Here is a 23,673-nt window from a genome sequence, read left to right as displayed (position 1 = left end):
TGTTTTAGCTATCAAAACTTGAAGCAGAAACGTTATATAGGAACATAAGAGTTCGTTAAAGTTTCCATCAAGCAACTTGTTAATTTGGAAATGTCGGAGCACCGCTTGACTGTCTCCCGAATGACCAAATTAGTAGAAAACCGTACAGTTCCGTTCCCACACTGTGGTATAGATGGGAACAAATTTATTGTGAAACCAATGTCTAGTATAATAAACTAATGGTAAACAAGTTTAGTGTACATGAAGTTTGGTGTGAACACGGCCTAACACACACATAAACGAAATAAGCATTAGACAAAATCCGATCAGAATAGAAAATAATATAACATGAAAACTAAATACATGAATTTGGAATAGAAAAGTACCGTGACACGTCTTATAATAATGCGAATCCACACTCAAATATAAGAGGAAACAAGATGAACCATGCATTTATACAGTTTTGTAGACTGTAGTTTGTCATTTTATAATGTGCCACGGTGCTACATATTTTTCTTCTTCCGTTTTGTATATTGTTCGGAAAAAAGGGCTCTTCGTCGTCGTTGGACATGCAACTTGTACGGAATCATCCTGATTCGGAGTTATGCTGACGCGAAAAAATGAAGATTACCAGAACTGATACTATTTCATGGAGAACGTATATTGTGGTTATAAAACAATTACAACAACCATGTGTATTTCATCAGCACTCAAAGATACATTTACCTTTCACAACTGACTTTTTAAAAATTAGCTGAGCTTGAAGGTTTGATCATTTAAAATAATGGAGATTTGACAGTGAATTGATCTCAAATGATCCTATTTCAGCATAAAAAAAAATCATTTCAAATATAACAGTTCAGCTTTTCTCACTGCATTTTACGCTTCGTCCCATTTCCTATATAAGTAGTAGAGCAGTAAGTAACTTGAGTTAAAACCACGTAAAAAAATATATACGAAGATATCAAGTATTATGAAATGAATGGTGATGGTTTTGAACATTTTTACATGGATGTTTGGGGTGAACTGACATTATCTAGACCAACTTAAATAGAAGTAAACATCCTGTCTTCATTAATATGATACAAACACATGCTCCGCATTATAATATTTATTACTTGTTCTTAATCAAGATGTGCAAGGGTTTGTATTTTACTTACGTATTATAGAAATGAAGCAGCATACCAACAATACAAGCATCGTCATATCTTTCTTCAATCTTTCAACAATTAAACCTTTTAGAAAACAATGGAAAATGTGTAAAACCAAAGTTTCAATAGTCAACGAAAAAATGTTTTCTAAATCTGTTGCGCTTTTTATAGAAGGATTTCCTGAATGCAGAATAAATATAATAGGTCAAGAAAAACGGAACGAGATAACAAAGAGGCGACCAAACACAACAAATCGTAGTAAGACGAATAATGCTTTGACCGAATTTAAACAAGCAGTCGTTCTTACAAAACTTGAGTTGTTATGTAGAAACCATTATTATCTATGTTGACATCTTGCAAAGGAATGACTATGGAAATTGATTACGATCAGTTTACACAATTATTTGGATGTTCAAATATGTTGTCAATATAATGGAATGTGATGCGACTGCCATACAAGTAAGAGGTTTAGCTAGCTATAAAACCAGGTTTAAATCACCATTTTCTAAATGAGAAAATGCCTGTACCAAGTAAGGAATATGACAGTTGCTTTCCATTCGTTTGATGTGTGTGAGCTTTTAATTTGCCATTTGATTAGGGACGTTCCTATTTGAATTTTCCTCGTAGTTCAGTTTTTTTATGATTTAACTTTGACTGGTGTACCCCTTTATTTTAAAATGTTTACCTATTATTTCTGTTTGTTTTGTTTGTGTTGTTCACGCATCTTTGTCAATATAATGGAATTTGATGCGAATGTAATTTAAGTGAGATGCTAAACAAGTGTTTAAAAAAATCAGATTCAATCCACTATTTTTTTCATAATAAAATTCTGTACCGGGTCAGGATAATGACAGTTGATATCCATTCGTTTGATGTGTTAGAGCGTTTGATTTTGATGTTTGATTTTTGATTTGCGACTTTCCTTTTCGAATTTTTCTCGGAGTTTAGTATTTTGGTAATTTTACTATGTGTTATGTTAAAACTCATAATGTAGTCCTTCTACGAAAAGCGGGTGGATTCGATGGCTGTATTCCTAGTCTGTTAACACTGAGGTTGTGATGTCGAACCCTGCACGAGTCGTGCAGGTGATATCGACTCCAATCGCTATTGACTAGGATTGATAGTTTTACTACAGGAGTTCGATTGTTCTTTCAGGGCATCCGGACTTTGTCAACAACAATAACTGACTGCCATGATGTAGAAAACGGGAGTTCAACACTATCAATCTATCAACCAACCAATCAATCAATCAAAGTCAAGCTATCATCCAGAAACTATCAAATTTGAAAATTTTTGACATCTTCATATGGCATTAAAGAGATGCGAAACATAACAAAGGGGTCACACTCCTGAACAGTAATGTTATAAACTTACAAATAAGTCTAGTTAGATAGATTAGACCGTTGGTTTTTCTGTTTGAATGGTTTCACAATAGTAGAGCTTGCTGTTCAGTGTGCGCCAATGCTTCGTGTTGAATCCCGTACTTTGTGACTTATAATGGTTTACTTAAAATAAATTGTAACTGGGATGGAGACTTGTCTTTTTAGAACTCATACCACATCTTCTTTAACTGTCTACTTCCTCATTAAATGAGGTTGTTTTAATGGTAGATAACTCCCGGGAAGTGACTACGTTGCAAAGGTTTATGTTGTTTTTTTCTAATACAGGTAGCGTATTAATACACAAAGTCTATTCCGCTTTTTGCTATACCTATTTAAATGACAAGATTATCACAATTTGCAGCAGTAAAACCCAGGTCTGTTTTACGTAGACAAAATTCAAATACAACACGTTATTTCCATTGTAATGCAAAATAAACAAATCATATAAAATAGTAGACGTGGTGTTAAATGTAGTGTGTAAATCAGTCAATTTTTCAACTACTATTTTGGTATACAATTTAGTAAAACGAATTCGTCGGTATCGCTCGGGATAAAATAATCGAATGTAAATGCCAAACGTATGGTTAAATAAAAACATACTTACGGCTACATTGAATTATTGCTTTAATGTAATGTACCAAAAGTACCACACAAGTATGGTTAAACAATATTTTAAGTTATAATTTGCAATAAGGTTAACTCAGGTGTGCAACTACTCAAGAAAACAATTGTTTGATCATTGTCATCCAAATATTTGACCTATAGTTAACACCTAAAGTGTGAAATAAACACATCTGAAGCCGACGGAACATAACATCACCGTTCAGTTTTGTATAGAGGTCCCCGTAAAAAAAAATTATCCAAAATTTAAAAAAAGACAGTTGAAATTGATGTTTTAAATTATTCGATTTATTCAGGCAGTCAATTTTTGCAGTGTAATCAGAGAATGTTTGCTTTCTAAAACAGAAAGTTTTTTTTAATATATTTTCCAGTTTAAAAAGAATTTAGACAGATCTTTACTGGTTTTGGCAATCCAAGGCGATTCATAAAACATATGATTTCAAAGAGGCGTTATTTGTATCGATAGGCATTCATACACTTTGTTGTAAAACGTACAAGAATGTTGTCAAGAAATTATTTAACAGCTGATATAACAGTATGCCAGCCAGTATGTGTTTTAATTAGGTTCCATCAAAGCATTTATGTAATTACAATGCTTGGAATAGATGGGATAAAGATCCCAGAGGTACATCAATTACAAACTCAGAAGTCGAAAATAAACCGACAACTCTAAAAATGAAGAGTTCCATTATTTTTTGCATATGTTTTATTACAAAAGTTCAAAATAAAGGTAGTTAATTGTAAAGGAAACTAAAATAAAAGAAAGATTCGTTGTGAACATGTACACTAACAAGACGTCGAGGTGGTACGTAATTTTTCTTTTAGTTGAGGTAGCCAGTTCATAGATGAAACGTTCAATTGATGCAATCGAGTATAATATGCAGAATGCCTCAGATTTATGATGCTGATTGTTATTAAAACATGTTTTCAAGTTTAAGCCATAAAACCTTACATTACGTGCCATGCTAACAAGAATTAAGACTATCAATTTAGAAAAAGGATTAACATAACTCGTATTAGCTTAAACATAATTAAAAAATTTCCAACAATGTCTTTTCACCTACATAAGCATGGAAATATCATGACAGGTCACATATTTTTATATTATCATAGAAAAAATTAAGTCATGCAAGTAAGTTTTTCATTATAGTGGTTAATTTTCGGAATCAATTTCACAAAAATATTTGCGATATAATTATCACTACACAATGTGTAGCTATGTCTACAGGATGTAATTGTACCACATACTACACTTATGTATATTGATCTATTAATAATAAAAATATCAATCTCTTATATCAAAAGAAAGCTGATATATCATGTATACCACGCCTCTGTTAAACAATAACTAGTCAAATATCCTGATATGAATAAGAAATACACGTGCGCACGCTCTTATGAAAAAAGGTTGAGAATAGAAGTTAAATACATGTACTTCAAGAATATATGTTATCGAATCAGTCTAAATAATAAGGTCAGGATAGCACAATACAATCTGTAGACGTATCTTTGTCAAACATGTCTCAACTTTTTGTATTTCCTAGAAATTGTCCGAAATATTGAAACTAATTTACGTGTCTTGTGATGGGCACAAGATCGCTTCGATAAAATGACCTCTGGATCTATATAACAGCTTCGGTAGTGTAACGATTCCTTAAATTTTAATTGTGTATTTTTATGAAATAAATAGTTAAAAAATTCGGTATTTATAATATGTAAAAAAATGCTTTAGATTGCTTGTGCTATAAATCTACCAAACTTGAATTCGAGACACTCAAATATATCTATAGTTTTACAGGCGGCATACATTAATTTTATCTATTTATTGTTGTTTTTCATTACAGTTTTTATGTACAATAAAAACATAATGAAAATGTACACTGTGTAGTATCACTCTTGAACAATGTTGAATATATGTAACCCCGAAGTATCGAAAAAAAAAATGTGAAGTTAGGTAAGGTCAAATTGTTCTTATTTTTTATTATATTCTACGTGTTGCTTATATGTTTAGATTTATGATATTGGTTTATATTAATGTAGATACTATTTAGGGCTAATTATGATCCTTAGTCGGCTTTTGATCTCTTCAAATAATCAGAATCGGATTGCGAAGTACCTGTTCAATGACACAAGTGACACGTTCAAGCTTGTTTATCTGTCAACTATTTATCAGATGGGTTTGTAAAAAGTATATCATCAGGATAATACAGCGTATCTTAGTGAACTAATACATTTTTACAAACCAGCACGATCGTTGCGATCTGAAAATGCTTCTTTAATTGAGATGCCAAAAAATGCACGGACCAAAATGTATGGTGAACGGAGGTTCGATGTGGCGGCCGGAACTCTGTGGAATAGCCTTCCAACAAATCTTCGAAATGAACAATCGCTAGAACTGTTTAAGAAAGAACTGAAGACGCATCTATTCAAAGTTGCATTTGTGGATCGCTCATAAGTTAAGACCTGGAACTGTGATTGGTTGTATTTGACTGATGTTGATTTTTAATATTTTGTACATTTTATTCTGATTTTATGACTTTCTGTATATTTCGATATAACGTTTGTATTTTTAATTTATTTTTTTACAAGTCGGAATATTTTAGTAACTTATTTTAAATACAAAATTTAGCAAGTTTTAGAAATATTAATATTAAAATTTTTACTTATTCATTAATAATTCTTTTAAGTAATTTTTTACCAAGTTGCTGTAGTCTTAACTTTTTATAGTTGATTTGATGTATGCTTTATACATATTTCGGTATATTTTTAACTTTGTAATTTCGTGTATGTACGAACTTGTGTATTTTTGTTTTAACATGTAAAGCGCTTAGAGTAATTGTATTTTTATATAATGCGCTATAAAAATGCCTTGTAATAATAATAATAATAATATTTAAGTTTAAAAAAAACTGTATTTCAAAAAAATTGTTTACACAGAAAAATTCATGTAAATAAAGCATATAAACTGTACGACGAATACACTGTAAAAACAGCGTTTAGATTTGAAACGGATCTACAACATGTTTAGGTCTAAACGTGTTTAGGAAAGCGTTTAGGATCTAAACGGATATTTATCTAAACACATATAAACCTAAACGTGTTTAGAAATTAAACGTGTTGCAGGGTTATTATCAGTGAATGTTATCATTAAGCTAAACATTAAATGCCATCTAAACACTTCTGAAACACGTTCCTAAACACCTAAACACTTTATAATATTTCAGTACTGGTTTCACCTTTTTACCCGATGTTCCTACATATTCCAGCATAATCTGTGAAACTATGATATCGTGGCTGTCTTGAAATTAAAATTATTTTCAAACTTCAGTCCCAAGTATGCATAGCTTCTTTATTTAGGAGAACAAATCATATCATCTTCCCCAACTGAGTTTCCCGTTTTTGTGTTGTAAGATTATCAAATAAATTTCAATTGTTTTTTTTTATAAGTTAAGCAATTAGACTAGATCTAGTTGTTTATACCAGGGACATATAAAATAATCTTTTATAGTATTTAAAGATGTGAGTGAAAATTTTCTCGAATTTCCGGAGTCGTTGTCCGAATATAATCTTATATTAATTAACGAACAGAGTTGATCTATCGTGGTAATTTGATACGGACGCCTTTGGACCCGCCAAAGACAAACAACATTTACAGCAATGGATCCCGTCTATCAAGTATATACATCTATTGACGATGCAACAGATACAAAACTTCATATTAGAATATTGACGGAATCAAAAGCCATCTTAACAGTTATTACAGCAGCGGAAGGTAATCAGATCCAGATTTCGTAAAAAGGGGGAGGGGCACAAACCATAATTTAACAGACTAAATTATAAAAGGAATATGTGCGTTAAACTGTTAACCTATGCTATTTCAAGTTCACTTTTTTGGTATGAATCATATAATATACACACATAATCAGTCGCAGGGACCAAGCATAAAAGAAGAATGAGCTAGTTCGGAAATTTAAAATGAGATTGAATAGTCTACACTGTCACTGTACATAATGTCATAAAATCATAGTTTCAAGTAATCTAACTTTGCAAGGAATAAGATCCCAATGGCCCATAGTGCAACATCCTTTACACAAACACTGAAATTATAGTTTCACTTCATTTGTCAAAGAGAAACAAAGAATACCAAACATCCAAAAGGACATTCAAACTGATAACCTGAAAATAAACTGACCACGTCATGGCTAAAAAGTTGAAAATAAAGTAACATTCAAACTCCAATGTCAAAATAAACTGTCAAGTTTTTTTCTTCATATAAACCTATAATAATTATTTGTATGTATGCATTTATAGGACTGTGACACTGTACATGTAGTGGGAATGAAAAGTGCTAGAATAGATCCATATAATAGATCAAATTGAAGAACAGATCAGAAAGAAAGCAACGAAGAAAGAAAAGGATGACTCAATTTCAAGAGCAGATGTAAGTATATTATTAAGTTGCCAATAGAACTATAATATGATTGAAAAATGGAGGTTAAATCATCCTCTAATATTTATCCTGTTGAATAGGTAAAAAATGAGCAATTTAAAAAAGAATATATTCATAATACTAGGATAAAATAGGAAAAACACGTTGCAGTTCTCAGAAATCAAGGATTTTGTTTTATAATATATAAAAAAAACTTGCATGCTTGTTTGTTCTATATATTGTTCCCTTTGATTTGTTTGTCTTTTTAACTACAATTTGTATATCACTTTTGTAAGAATTTTTTTCAAGAAGCTTGTTTAATGTATTTTAATAAACATAATCTAAGAATAAGTGACTGTTTCTTACAAATGTACATGAAGGTTTTATTTTTTCATTTCAGGATACAAAAGTTCACCTGACAACCAATAGGAACTGCACACCATGATGACCAAGAGCCTTCATCATTCAAAAGAAGATTGTTCCGCAATGAAAAATTCCTGTATGATAGGAGATGGACTGACAATTTCAGTTTTGTTGAGGATAAAAATCATCAAATTTTATATATAATTATTATAATTTTATTTTTTGTTTGCATTTAGTGAGACTTTAAAATAAATTATTGAAATAATTTGAATATATTGTATGTTATGTTTAAGACTAGATCAGAAAAAAAGAAATACAAAAGAACCAGACTCCAAGTTGTATAAAAAGGTGGAAGGTCCAACGTAAACAAAAATCAAATGCTTGACTACCTAAACAATCAAAAGGAAAGAAAAAAAAGAGTCATATTCCTGACTTGGTACAGGCTTTTCCATAAAAAATAATGGAGGGTTAAACTTTGTCTATTAATTGTTTACAGACTTTTCAAAACTTGGTCTTATTGTTTACAGACTTTTCTTAACTTGGTCCTATTGTTTACAAACTTTTCTTTGGTCTCCAGGAAGAATAAAATGTGTAAACCTATTATTGTTTATATTATCATTATCATTACTGAAGTTTTCCAGCTTAATATACTATATAGACAAGTCAAATAATTTTGTTATGGTAAAAGTCATTGCAAGAACATTAAGCAGAAATGTACACGTGCATTGTATATTCTACAATACCGTGTGGGCTGTGGACTATTCAACCTATAGTGCTGTACCACAAGTAGTTCCTGTGAAATCATAGTACTATTAGGCTAACCGTTGGAAGGTCTAAACACCATATATTTCTAAACATATAACATCTAAACACTTGTTGAAATCTAAACACTTGTTAAAATCTAAACATGTTTAGATGCTAAACGTGTTTCAAAACATACACAGAAGAAGTGTTTAGATAAGTGTTTAGGATCTAAACACTGTTTTTACAGTGTATCGGCATCTACAATGCAGTTTATTTCAAGGAGATTAAAAAGGGTAATTTTGTGCTGTTATTGTTTCTTTGTTTCATGGGTACCTATATCCGATGGTGATGCTACAAAGTTATGTATATCTGATTCATTATAATACGACTAAATACTACCTGTACGAAATGTTCCATACGGAATGTACACGGAATATAGTAGGAATACTGTTCTGAATTCCTACCAGAAAAGAGTGATATTCTAGTCGGACAGTAGTAGGAATCCACACGGAAAATAGCCAAAAAATTTAAATTAGCAGGAATTTCTTAGTAGGAATATTGTGTATTCCTACCAGGATTATGCAAATTAGCAGGAAGAATTTGGTAGGATAATAAAATTCCTACAAGAAAACCTGGTAGGAATTTTTCAAATTCCACCCAGAAAAAAATATTTTCTGGTAGGAATCTAAAAATATACAAAATGTAAGTGTATATTCAAATACACAACTGGGTCAAAGATTTAAGTTTGAATTTCAACAACAAAGAACGAAGGAAATTCATAGAAAACATTCATTTTTAAGAAAATGGACTTTTAAAATGTACAAGGGAACCGTAATATATGCAAGCTAAAACATGTGTCATACATAAACATGAAGATTAGCCAAATATATGCCTAAATGAAGATAAGAGTGAATAAATAGGTGAAATTATACACTATTGTTTAATTAATTGATTACTAAATATTTTTAGCAGGCAGATAAAAAAATCATTTTAAATGTATAAGAATTACCTTCAGTCTTCATAAGCCATATGTTCTTACATTTCTATAATGTAGCTGTGTGACCCTTGTTGTGTCATTAGCAAACAAGAATCCAGTTCAAGATACATGTAACTAAAAAGATTCCAGGTAGAAAGATTTTCTGGTAGGAATCTATAAATTGATTCATGTAGTAAGAAAGTATATAATCAAATCAGATTTTCAAAACAGAAAAAAGTTCCATACAGACTTTTAAAATTCCACCTAGGTAGTAGGATTTTGGTAGTAGGAAAATAAAAAAATCCAGTCAGAATTTTGTTCATTTTCCATGTCCGCCTACTTTCTATATGGAATCTTTGATTCTAGGTAGATTCCTACTTCATTCCTACTAGTGTCTTGGTGGATTCCTACTACTTATTTCGTACGGGAAATACCATTTATTATTGATGAGCAACGATACGTATATAGGAACGTAATGTTAACATTGAATTTTTCGAAAAGTAAGCTTGCAATATTCTATGGAAGCCATCGATTAATTTAGATCTGAATATTCAAGATAATCTTATTTAGTGTACTTACATGGCTGGATATAGAACACGGAAGTAAACACCAATACGCTACACGTATTTTACAAATTTCCTCTGTGTAACAAGCTGAACTTACCTTATATACTATCATAATGTATACGATAGATTTAAATGCTATTTAAAGATAATTATGTCAAAATACATAAAAGTTAACTTTCAGTGTAAAATCGATAGTAGAGGTGCGATGGGGATATTACTTGTCCCTTTTGTCTAACTGAAATTTATTGAACTTGAATTGAATTACATACAAAGTGAACATACGGTTTTACATCTGCTTTAATGTATTTATGATCGTTTCTTCAACACATAAATTCTTCCTTTTTTAAGTTGCTATGTTGATGTCTCTATCGTTCAATATTTTGCATAAGGCTGTTAATTCATTTTAGTTTATATATACAACATCTCAACTCTTTTATTTATTTATGTAAGGTAGAAAAAGACAGTGACACATTTTGTATGCAAAGCAGATGTGTAACTTTTTTCAGACATTTAAACCCTTTTTGAAAATACTTAAATATAATAATATGTTCCTCTTCAATTGTATAAGAGACAGAGTTAAATACCCAAAACAGATCGATATAATTAGTGAGTACAAGCTTTCGTTCTCTTCAAAGTTGTTTGGCTGATTATTTCTAAAACCTCAATTGTTCGTAATAGTTCTATGAACTTAAATTGTTGTTTAAGTTCAAATTCATATTTATTTGTTCATATTTATTAACATGTCGTATGTCTGTCTGTCCGTCGTCAACATGTCGGACATTAACTCAAAAACGCGTTAACCAATTTGAATGAAACTTTGGTGAATTTTTTATATCTATTGAAGTGAGCTTCTTTTCGTTATTTCTAGATTTTAGGTTTTACGTTTTGTGGTTTTGATTCCGGAAAAAGGGGATGTTTCAGTTTTTAATGACTCATAAACACTTTCACCGATTTGCACGAACATTTTGTGAATTGTTTATAGCTATTAACATGAACTCCAATTTTGATTTTGATCAATTCTATTTTACGTTTCCGAGTTATAGGGTTTATTCAATTTTTCGGACAATAACTCAAAAATGCTTTTAGTGGTTTTCAAGAAACTTTGATGAATTGTTCATATTTATTAACATGAGTTCCCTTTTGATTTTGATAAATTCTATTTTACGTTTCCGAGTTATTGGGTTTTTTTTCTTTACAAAAGGGGATTTACAGTTTTCGGAAAGACCTCAAAAATGTTGTCAGCCGTTTTTATGAAACTTTGGTGAATTGTTCATATTTATTGATATCATTTTCGCTAGCCAAGGGTTACGATCAAGTGGTAGCTAGCACAGATGATTGATATAAGATCCCTCGAAATGTTTGTATAGGACTATACTGCCTTTAGAGGTCAATTGACAATTTTGGTCATGTTTGGTAATAAAACATGTTTTGTATATCTTACTTTGATGAACATTTTTTGCTATTTACAGTTTATCTTCATCCATAATGATGTTCGAGATAATAACCGAAAACTGTAAAATAACTCATCAATTCCGGGGCAATAACCTACAAATCAGATACCCAATTTGGTTGATCATTTTAGAGTATGTAGACCGTGACCTAATAAATACTTTAACTTCTTGTCTGATTTCATATGAAAGATTAGTCTAAAATTACATTCTACCCTATATGTAGTTACCATGTTTTCCGAGGAAACAAAAAATAAACACTAAACTTTATTCTACATGTAGATACTTGACTTGCTTTATCATCACATTAGATTTGGTTTAAATGCTTGAGTGTTTGAGATATAAGCCAACAACTGCATTTTACATCTATTTTATATTTTTAGCCGTGATTTTTGACGAAACAGAAAATAAAACACAAATTTATTTTTGATACCTTAAGGATCATGCAGTTTGGGTTTAGCTTGAGTTGTTTTAGTAGTTTTAGGAAAAAAGTTTTTATAAAGTTAGAAAACATGTAAACAATTTTTTTTTAAATTGTCATGAAAGGACAATAACTCAATTATCATTAATGGACACTAACTCCTTAAGGAGTCAATTGACAATTTTGGTCATTGAACTTATTTGTGGATTTGACTTTGCTGAACATTTTTTAGGGTTTACATTTTTTTTTTTTTTATCATTAAGAATGGTCAAGATACATTGTAATAAGCAAAAAATGCAAAATTTCCTTGAAATTATAAATTTAGTGAACAATGGGTTCTTATATTCATCTGAAAATTGCAGGGCTAATAAACTTCACATAATGAACACTTTTACTCATGTCAGATTTACTCTAAATGCTTTGATTTTTGAGATACAAGCCAAAAACTGCATTTCATCCCTATGTTCTATTATTAGCCATGTCGCCTATGTTTTTACGAAACAGAAAATTAAACACAAATTTAAGTCTAAATACCCTGAGGATATTTCAGCTAAAGTTTGGTTGGAATTGGTTCAGCATTGTCAGAGGAAAATATGTTTGAAATAGTTTACATCAGACGGACAACGACGACGATGGACGACAACGGACACCTAGTGATGGCAAATGCTGTAAAAGATTACAATGAAAGGACATTCTGTATAACAAATTGAATAACACATAGCTGAGAGGGCGATAGAGAAAATTGGTACCCCTCGAAAAAGCATCGTCAATCTTGGCTTCGCCGCAGTTTTCTAGAGGTAGCAATGTACTCTGCAGATTTGTATTGAAACAATATCTGACATATAATACAGAAATGAGTATATGTAATATTGAGAATGGTGATTGCCTTTGAGAGCACTATTCACCGATTTCGTATATTTCTTGTCAACATAGCTGTCAGTTACAAAACAATTTTATCACTAAAAATAAACTTGAAAGTTGTTTTAAAGGTAACAGACACCATGATAAATTCAGACATCATCTCGCTATATAACAGTGTTACATTCAATGTTGAACTTTTATTGTGATCTTTAGTCATCATTGATATCGAGTCGATATTGTCGATAACGATGGATTTGAACTGTGGTTTTCAATGTGTGCCGAATTCAATATCGACACCTATATACGTCATACAAATTGCGCTTATCATCATTACCGTCTCGATATGTCAATATTACGGACTTCAACATCTTGAAAAAGAAGATGTGGTATGATTCCCATTAAGACAAATCTTCATTAGGAACCAAATGACACATAAATTAACAAATATAGGTCAAAAATAAGTCTTAAAGACTTTATATTTATATTAACTATAACAACGTACACACATGTTGGCGTATAAATACATAACGTCAGAGTTTTAATAAAAGTTGGCGTGTCGACATAAAAATTGACAACATTGAAAATAAAAGTAATACTTTTAACCAAGCAGAAGACAGTAAACACACCAATTTTATTTATAACTATTAACTGTTGACTATTAAAAATCAAAAGCGTGTAGCACGCTATTTGGTATATTTACACCGATTACTATAATTTGTCTTTTAATTACATGTAATGAATAGGAATGGAATTTTTTTTAAATTCGATGAATAGTGCCACGGTCTTCAACTGCTTAATTATATATTAAAAACTGATTATCTATTGATAAAATTATTTTGAGTACGTTTAAATCTCATGCAACTTTTAGGTTCATAGACATATCCGAAAACTGGCTGCTGGTGTAGTGGCTGCTGGCCAGTAGTTGTTAGCTTGAGCGTGGTCCTTTTAAATTTTATATGATAAAATTGATACTAAAGGTCATTTTGTGCCGTAAGTAAACCTTTGATGCGCTACAAAGTATACGATATCATACTGATACGAACACGAGATTATAAATTGAGTTTAATAATATTTACACGATACCAAACGTTCGTTTTGTTCATTGCTCGTGATCTTGCATTCCTGAACTATTTTTAAGAATAGTGCGCACAAATATGCAATCAAAGGTACATTGATTTTTCAACACAAAACAGGATATTAAAGCGTTCACCGAAGTACACAATGCGCTTCATTATAAAAATGACTGCACGGTCAACGCTTTTACAACCCTAGGAAGTTACAAAAAGAAGCATTCAATACTTATAATTACATTTTCTAGATAGGATTATAAAAACACGTACCCTTTAGTGTGGGACCTCGTGTCATCATGAATGATGAAATTGTATTTGTGTAATGCAATTGCTTAAGAAATAACGCGATATTGCAGAGTAGCCAATCAGAATCACGTATTATAACTTGAAACATACATCCAATGTAATTATTATAAAATGAAATGACTGTCACATTATTTAAACTAAAGATAGAATAGCAGTGAATGCGTGACGATGCAGAATTTACCATGAAAACTAATTGGGCGATGCATTATTGGTGTTGTTCCTTGATCAATTATAGACCACTGTACGGTCTTCAACTGTTAAAAACCCCTTAGTGGCGACATGAAAAATGTAAAACAATTAAAACGAAAAACTAACGGCCTAATTTATATCAGAACAGTTTGCGAAAATCAAATATGACGGACATGAACCAGCGACAATCATTGAATCCTGACATAGGCTAGGAAAATTCAGACTGTGGCGGGGTTACATATTTGAGAACCATATCCTAACATGGGAAAGTGTTGTAACAGAATTACATAAGAAAAAACTGTAAAACGTATATGCAAGTGACTGTACTTGAAAGATCGGTACGATGGATACAAACAATAAACAAAAACACATTATAATACCGCAGTCCCACTAGGCCACGATCGCACTACGATCTGTGAAAAAAATGAAAGTATTGACTTTCGTAGTACGATCGTGGATATCGCAGTGCGGCCGTATCACGGTCGTTTGAGGTCTTCAGGATCGTAATTAGCGTGGCCAATTTTTAACATATTCAAAACAGTCGTGCTGCGGTCGTTGCGAAATCAGGTCGTAGAAGAAGCGTAATGAGAGCGCACTAAGGTCGTGGTAAGATCTCCAAGGTCGCTGTACCATCGTAGTAACAGCGTGATTATTTATGCCCGCGTCACACTGTCCCGATTTTTATATACGATGGACACCCGAATGCTAAAATTGTAAGTTCGTACGAAGTTGGTCCCGATCTCGTTTAAATACCAAAAAGGGACCGAAGCAAGTACGATGAATAACGAAGCATATACGATGGTGCCGAAATTGTATACGATAGCAAAAGATGGACATACGAAGGTTAACCGAAGACGGGTATTTAAGCTTCATATCTCAGCCGTAGCCTACACGATGGATCACGAAGGCTACACGATGGATTACGAAGGCTACACGATGGATTACGATGATGGCGCGATGGCCATACGATGTCTAAAATTTACGAACAGAATTTCGACAACATATCGTTTCTGTACAAGTCTGCCATGCATGGCGGGCAATCGATCTTTTTGTCTAATTCTTATAAAACTTAGTTTATTATCCCCTCGCCTACTACATGTAAGTTGCGTGTAGATAAAATTGTTATGGACACTCTAGAACCAAAATGCTCAAAAGTTGGTATGGTGTTACTCGTTAAGAATATCTTAAACGCTATTGACTTTAAAGTCAAAGGTCAAGGTCACTGTGGCAGTTGTAATACAAGGCAATATCACCCTTTTGGACACTTTAAAACCAATATGCTTCAAAAGATTTTAACCACATTTGGTATATTGTTCCTCCTTGTAATGATCTGACATTGTTTACATTCAAGGCCAAAGGTCGAGGTCATGCAGATGGACTTGTTTTTTCTCCTTGAAATAGCATAATACACAGGAAATTGGTTGCTCATTTTTTTACCTGCTGGTTCTAAAGACAATATTAAAGGTATTTCCAGTTACTAAATGTTTTGGTTGAATTCTAAAAAAATAGTTTATGTGTCAAATATGCATATTCAATTGACCATTTTCTGCATGTGTCATATACAAATATAGTGTCCATATTTGTCCCCAATATGTTACATACGAGGGGATACCACGCTCGGCATTGCCTTGTGTGAACTGTAAAATGTGTGCACTAGTCTGAATAATCACCCATAAGTATGCCCATGTTTACTGATCTATCTTAAAGGTAAGGTAATGGGTTCGTTTATCCCTTTTATTAAAAAAGAGCTCTTTCCAGGAGAATATCACAATAATATAGACAAAAGGAAGGATGTGGGGAAAGCCACAAAGGCGGCAAAATATAACATATAGAAAACAAAATGGTTATGGAGTAAACATTCGTGTGACAACAACTCAGACGATACATAAAAAATCAGAATAATGAATAAAAAGTTAGTTTCCCTATATACGTGTACCTGCAGTGTTGGTGTACGAGGCGCGTTTATTTAAAGGAACCCCAGCATGTAATGATATGAAACAATCCAGATGGAAAAGGCCTGAACATATGGCTCATCATAACTAACGTTTTTGTCTTTTCGTGTTGTTGTTGTGAATAGAAGAAATTGAATATGTTCCGACATTGTCTAATATAAATTAAAAACTCTAAATTTTTTGTCACCTTTAATTATGTTACTTGATATAAAAAATTGACAAAAAATAATATTGTACTTGTAAAAGTAAATCCTGAGCCTGTAATAGCTGCTCTTCTTGTTCCATTTGAATTAATAGAAACAACGCTGTCGCCTTTCTTGTTCTCATAGAACGATATGATATGAGCTCCATGTTTTGTGAACGTCTTTCTTAACTGTCGTATTGGACTGACCAGTGCATATCGCGCATGGCACTTTAAATGTATTTTAGCGCGAAAATTAACTTACATCTAGCTGGATTTATTGCCGTCGTAGTTCCATCTTGTCGCCTTCGTATTTTATTCGATGGCAACACGACGGGATTACGAGGTCTTCACGAAGTCGTGTTGCCATCGTAAGACCTTCGGGTATCTTCGTGATTCATTCGTGTAGACATCGTAATGTCAAAACTGCCCGATGGAAACGATTGAAACACGAATGCAATACGATGTGCAAAGATGCATTCCCGGTGACATTACGATATTGAGGATGGTGATACGAACTCAATACGAACCCTCAACATCGGGCGCACCTTCGGGGATTTTTTAACATGTTAAAAAATTTAGAACCCTTCCCGAAGTTGTCCCCGAAGGCTAGAAAAAGTGGTCGATGGTTAAAGATGGCACTGCGAATAGCCCGATCTGGATACGATCAGCCCCGATTTTGAAAATTTCCATTATCGTGTTAACGTTGCCATTGGCGTAAAAATCGGGACAGTGTGACGCGGGCATTAAGGAAAGACTGTGCTACGATCTCACAGCGACTTCATTATGACCTCACTACGACCATCACGTTCTCACTGCGGCCCATCTACGCTTCCACTACGACTTTACCACGTTTACACCACTCTGTCCAAGACCATAGTAAGATTATAGCACGCCCTTGCCACCCTCATCGCGCTCTTCTTACGACCTGACGACGTCCATACTATGACCATCACACTCAATGTTATTTTCACATAAAATATATTAAATCTTTCAAGCTTTTGTTTGTCTGAATATAAAAATGGCCTGCTTGTCCATTTTCTCTAACGGCCCAACCATGCTTCACACATCTGTGTCATCCCTGCTTTCGTTCACTAAAATATCGCCATTTGAGCTTGATGGACCAGCAAAAGGATGTAATTGAGGTTTGATTGGTCGGTCCGACATCTCTGCTGGACCAGGATTTGTAATTACAAGAGCTCTACATCAACCCCTACCACCACGCCCACGTGTTCTAGTAGATTTTGGTGGCATGACTGTATTGTTGTGTAACCCTCTTAAAATAAAGTATTGTTGTTGTTGTTGTTGTTGTTATTGTTGCCGAGAAATCTACGTATCAATCAGGAAATAGAAGGAATGGAACTGTATTGATTTGGAACATGATGTTGACGTTATTGCTGAGATCGTAGAAAGATCGGTATGAACATAGTATAATCGTGGTAAGAACGTGCTATAATCGCAGTAAAGGCGTGGTCATATCGTGTTGCATTCGGATAACTCGTGGTGTTGTCGTAGATAGATTTTGATATGCGTAGTGAGGTCGCAGAATAATCGCGGTGACAACGTGATATAAACGTAGCAGGATCGTTGTAGAAGCGTAATTAGGATGTAGTAGCATCGTGAAAGCAACATAAATTTACATTTTCATGCCGCTCATACCACGACCTCACCACGATCTGAATTTATTTTAGATTGCGGTGAGCGTGGTGCGATCGTGGTCTAGTGGGACTGGGGCTTTAATTAAGAAAGCACAGAATTAGGAGTACAATGTATATCTAAAAAGGGAAAGAAATTGGTGCTCAGCTATAAACACCCGTCGTTTTGAGTAAACAAATCAGGCTGTTATTTTCTCGTTTGAATTGTTTTTTAATGATAATATTGTTGTTACCATTATATGAATTTACATTAAGTTCATTGGAATGAATTTCCCAGTATGATCAGAAAAAAATGTTGATTATCTAAAAGCTTAAATATCATCAAGAAAATGTTAGGTTTTGTTGATTTTCTATTTTAAATAAATGTAGATGGATCTTTACTGAGTGTGGCAATTAACTGTGACTCATAGTAATACAGACCCGTTTCTGATATATAAAGGGCACAGATGGTGTCTACAGAAATATCTGTAGAAAATCTTTCGTTTTGTTTGAATTTAAATATTACCGATAAAGAGTATTCAAAAACTATATTTAAGAATTGAATGCTTCTTTTTGTAACTTTATTGGCGTGTAAAAGCGTTGACCGAAGTACATTTTGTATGTCATCATGAATAAAATATTGTATTATGTAATGTAATTGATTAAGGAATAACGCGAGATGTGCAGTTAGCCAATCAGAATAACGTATTATAGTGAAAAATACATCTTATGTTATTCTTTGGTATTGTTATCTATTTCTGTACAGAATACGGCTATATGAAAACTGCAACAGATGAATTGTTGTAATTTTCAGGTTAAGGGTGCATTGCTATCTTACAGATGTTTCAACAAGTTCAGTTCATCACTCTTATAGTACATATGCTTCATGTGAGTTTTATTTCATATCGCTTATTGGAAGGTCTGATTAGTGTTCAAATATTTCATAAAATCTTCAAATTCGGTTCAGTTTATATATATTTTTTTTAAGTCTGTTTAAATTGCTTTATATATGTATACTGTTTCCAGATTGATATGGTGTCGTGTTTATTTAGGTAAAATTATCGAATTATTCTTCAAGGATGTTTTCTTCTAACGTTTCACTCTCGTTGAAATCTCGCTCTGTAATTATTTCCAGAACATGTGATACACGTGGAAAATATAATCGAATTTAGAAAATGTTATAATCAAATTTTAGCCAAGATTTTGAGAAAATAGGTGAGGAGTACAAGAAATGTATTTATCAGAAATATTGTTATCCCATATCACTTTTCTTTAAAAAAAAAAGTTCTTAGACATGTAGTTGTTCAATCATTTATACAAAGAAGTTGATTTTATGTATGCTTTTTGTTCTTTAAACAGAGACAAATCCCAAATTGACAAAATTGACATCATGGTCAGTTTGACACGAAAGAGCACCAAAACACGATAAAGATCTTTAAGTTAAATTTAATCAGATTTGTATCTTTATTGGAAGTAAGAGAAAGAGATAAACTGTTGAACAGTTATTTCTTTTTTCCCGATTATAGGCCAAAAATGAGTAAAAAGTGATAAAAAATGGGAAAATCATTAAAATTGGGTACTTTGAAAGGGTAGTCGCACAAGAACAAAATTGCAACACAAAACGATTTTTTCTTCATCAATTATTTTTACAGTCATATAAACCCAAACATCGGGTTAAGAAAAAAGTTTTATTCTAGAAATGTTTGGCTCCTCAGATGTATATATCTTTAAACGCTGATGACAACCCATGCTTTGTAAATTTTTGGGAGGGAGGGGAGATGAAACGCCCGCCGTGACCCGCATGAATCCGCTCCTGACGTGTAAGAGTACATGTATGACAATACTTGCCTTTAAAACTATCTCATTGAAATTTACATCAGTTGACGAAAACGTCTTCTTGGCGTACTAAATAATACTCCTGGTACCTTTGATAACTATTTCCACCGCTGGGTCGATGCCACTGCTGGTTGACGTTTCGTCCCGGAGGGTATCACCAGCCCAGTAGTAAACATTTCGGTGCTGATATAAATATCAATAATGTGGTCATTTTTATAAATTTCCTGCTTACAAAACTTTAAATTTTACGAAAATCGAAGGATTTTTTTATCCCAGGCATAGATTATCGTAGCCGTATTTGGCACAACTTTTTGCAATTTTGGATCATCAATGCTCTTAAACTTTGTACTTGTTTGGCTTTATAAATATTTTGATATGAGCGTCACTGATGAGTCTTATGTAGACGAAACGCGCATCTGGCGTACTAAATTATAATCCTGGTACCTTTGATAACTAATTAAGCTATAATCAAAAAGTGTTTCATAACCCCTCTCTGTAATTAATATAAGATAACTCTGATTAATTTCTTCAACAATCTATCATAATGGAGAGATAATATATAAATCGGTTTTCATTAATAGTCTTTTTCAAAAAAAGTAAAAAAAACATTTCATGTAGGTCCAAATAATAATTTTTCACTAGAGCCATATCACATCAGTTTAAAGTTTCTGGAATAAAGTGATGACTATGGTATTCTGTGTTTTTTTATGTTTGTGCGTAAGAGTGTTTTTATTCGGGGTGTTACACTGCTTTCATGAATTTGTCTTTAGGGGTCGAGTAATGGAGATGAATTAAGACAGCATGTTTGCTTCATTCGAGTTCTGACATAATTGTTTACACCATATTAAAGCAGCACATGCTTTTACAAGTAGCAGGGACAGTGATGTTGGAGATTATACGATGCATACATCAATAATTTGAAACATTGTATTTATGAACTTTTTTTGAATTACTATTACCAGAATACGGCTATACAAGAGAACAATGTTATGATTGATTAAAAAAAAAAAGATTCTCTATCTGTAATTCTATAGTAATTTTCTTATCACAATAAGAAATATTGATGACGAGGTTAGTTCTAAACTTTTTTTTTAATCTTTATTCTTAGTGAGTTCTAAACGTTTATATCGGTCGTGGACGGTGGGGATATCCAGATGTAACAAAATAATATTTAATAAGATAATGAAATAACTATTTATGTTGGTATCTATAAATTATAAACGTTACAAAACAAATAGATGACATTTAAGATATACATTATTATGCGTCTTTAATTAATCAATAAAATACTAAGATCTAGTACATTTTAAAATTTTGTAACGATTTTAAACTCGGTAAAATAACTAGACGTAAAGATAAAATTATGATCCCGTTCAAGGTAGACAATCAACACATTTACTTTTTTGGAATTGAACATAGTACAACGGAATTAACTCTTGCATACAAATGACACATCAATAGAATTAATTAACACGAATGTGTGTTGGTCAACCTGTAAATTAGATAAATAAAAAAAATAAATTAGATCATTCCATATTGATAAAACTTTAGTATGTTTTTCTATATGAATGGGATTTTAAATAAATAAGCATATTCACCTACGGAAAAAGTTTATTCACCGCGCAAAACGTCGCGTGCCTACACGTGTATAATTTAGGTAAAAATACGTCTGATGTGCAATTGGTTTTTGTAAATAATTTCCATGACATACATTTCTCTCGGAATATGGAATCAAACAATTACCGTCTTTTGATGAGGTAAAAATGTGGTTTTATTGACTTTTGAAAAAATGTTTTTCACTGAGGCTGACACATTTTAGGCCAAACTATTTTTTAGGAGATATTGTGTAAATTCAGTCAACTTTCCGTCAGACATAAATCGAACGAGAGCGTAAACATTAATAAGTAACAGTATAGCCTTCGACAATGAACAACACTAATACAAAATTGAAATATTTCAAAATGAAAAAAAACAGCATTTAAAATTATCTATGTAAACATCATAATCGAAATATAAATGCGTAGTGACACAGACATCTACAACTTAGGACATTTTGATTCAGAACAGCGACTCTGCTTAATGCGTGTGTGTGGGAAATAAATTGTTGTTCTGATCTGAGAGAGTGGGGAAATATAGATTTACAATGCAATTATGTGTTGAAGTCAGCTTGACGGCAACAAAAACAACAACCAGACAGAAACACACAGTTCTGGTAAAAAAAAACTCGCAGCTATCAAAAATTATTTAGAAATTTTAAATATGTGTGCATGTGATATAGAATAAGTAGGTGCATTATGATTGTCGATGAAGAACTGTGGATTGGAATTCAAATTATAACTGTCTACCAAGCTGTCATCTACACAACCTTTTCAACGCTTAACACCAACATCAAATTTGGCTGTCAAAAGTTACAGCCAACTTAATAAACAGTTGTACTTTATTGATCAATTGATAAAATTGTATACTAGTAAATATGATCTTACCGAATTTACCAAATTGAAAAGCTGGATTTGATTACTTCGATATCGACACCTGGATATGTCATTAGTGTTGTTATGTTGATCACCGATACCATGTCAATACTATCAATATCAGCGGTTTCAACATAAGGATAAGTCTTGTACTTTTACAAATATGACGTCTTCTCGAAATAAGAAGACTATTAATTAATGATGTTGATGCTCGTAGTAGTAATTACCTATTTATTTACGCACGTTTTTGTTAATTACAACATAAATGATGTATATGACACATGTATCGCTGGAAGATTAAACAAAGGAAATATGCTTTATACTATTTACAGGTCACATATACATAAAATGATTCAAACCCGTACCGTATAGTTAATAATTAAATGCTCCGAGATGAAACAAGAGGCTCTCAAGAGCCTGAATCGCTCACCTTAATTTTTTTGGTTAAATCTCTCATCAATGATTATTTTGGCTTTTCAATTTATTTAAATGTTCTTTGAATCGTCCTATTTTCTTCAAAAGCAAAAATAAAATCATTTTCTCCTATGTTCTATTTTGGTCAAATTGACTTATTTGTAGATCTTACTTTGCTTAACATTTTTACTATTAACAGTTTATCTGTATCTATAATAATATTCAAGATAATAACCAAAAACTGCAAAATTTCTTTAAAATCATCAATTCAGGGGCATTATACCTGAAAAACCAGTTACCCAATTCGGCTGAAAATTTCAGGACAGGTAGACCTTGACCTAATAAATACTTTAACTTCTTGTCTTATTTGCTCTAAATGCTGGAGTTTTTGAGATATAAGCCAAAAACTGCACTTTACCCTGTGTTCTATTTTTAGCCATGACGGCCATGTTTTTTGACGAAATAAAAAATAAAGCACAAACTTTATTTTATACACCCTACTGATCATTCAGTTGAAGTTTGGTTGAATTTGGTTTAGTATTTAGACATTGTATGCATAAAAATAAAATCTCGATTTTTAACTGTATGAAATAAAGTTAGTAAGAGTTTCGCGGAACACAATGTCTCGCCTTCGTTTGCCGTAAACTTGAACTCTCAGGGTGAGGCTGAACAAAATCAA

The 23,673-nt window shown here is 32.4% G+C and overlaps 2 protein-coding genes and 1 long non-coding RNA gene across 3 annotated transcripts in view; 2 read left to right on the top strand and 1 right to left on the bottom strand.

Moving 5' to 3' along the window:
• LOC139524351 (synaptogenesis protein syg-2-like) overlaps positions 1-10,332 on the bottom strand; it is a 124,504-nt gene extending 114,172 nt beyond the window's left edge. The window contains exons 1-2 of the mRNA XM_071319117.1: positions 10,225-10,332; positions 1,140-1,214 (exon numbers count right to left, since the gene is read on the bottom strand). Of these exons, the coding sequence (XP_071175218.1) occupies positions 1,140-1,185 (46 nt within the window). The 5' untranslated portion in view covers positions 1,186-1,214; positions 10,225-10,332. The remainder of the gene's footprint in view (positions 1-1,139; positions 1,215-10,224) is intronic.
• LOC139524354 (uncharacterized) overlaps positions 1-23,673 on the top strand; it is a 262,486-nt gene that overhangs the window by 237,002 nt on the left and 1,811 nt on the right. The window lies entirely within an intron of this gene.
• LOC139524360 (uncharacterized) lies at positions 6,758-8,190 on the top strand. The gene is made up of 3 exons (XR_011664779.1): positions 6,758-6,905; positions 7,445-7,574; positions 7,963-8,190. It is a non-coding gene; the product is annotated as an uncharacterized lncRNA (long non-coding RNA).

Source organism: Mytilus edulis, chromosome 5, assembly GCF_963676685.1.
Source record: "Mytilus edulis chromosome 5, xbMytEdul2.2, whole genome shotgun sequence".
In the NCBI taxonomy this organism is placed as follows: domain Eukaryota; kingdom Metazoa; phylum Mollusca; class Bivalvia; order Mytilida; family Mytilidae; genus Mytilus; species Mytilus edulis.
This window is presented reverse-complemented; position numbering and strand designations above follow the sequence as displayed.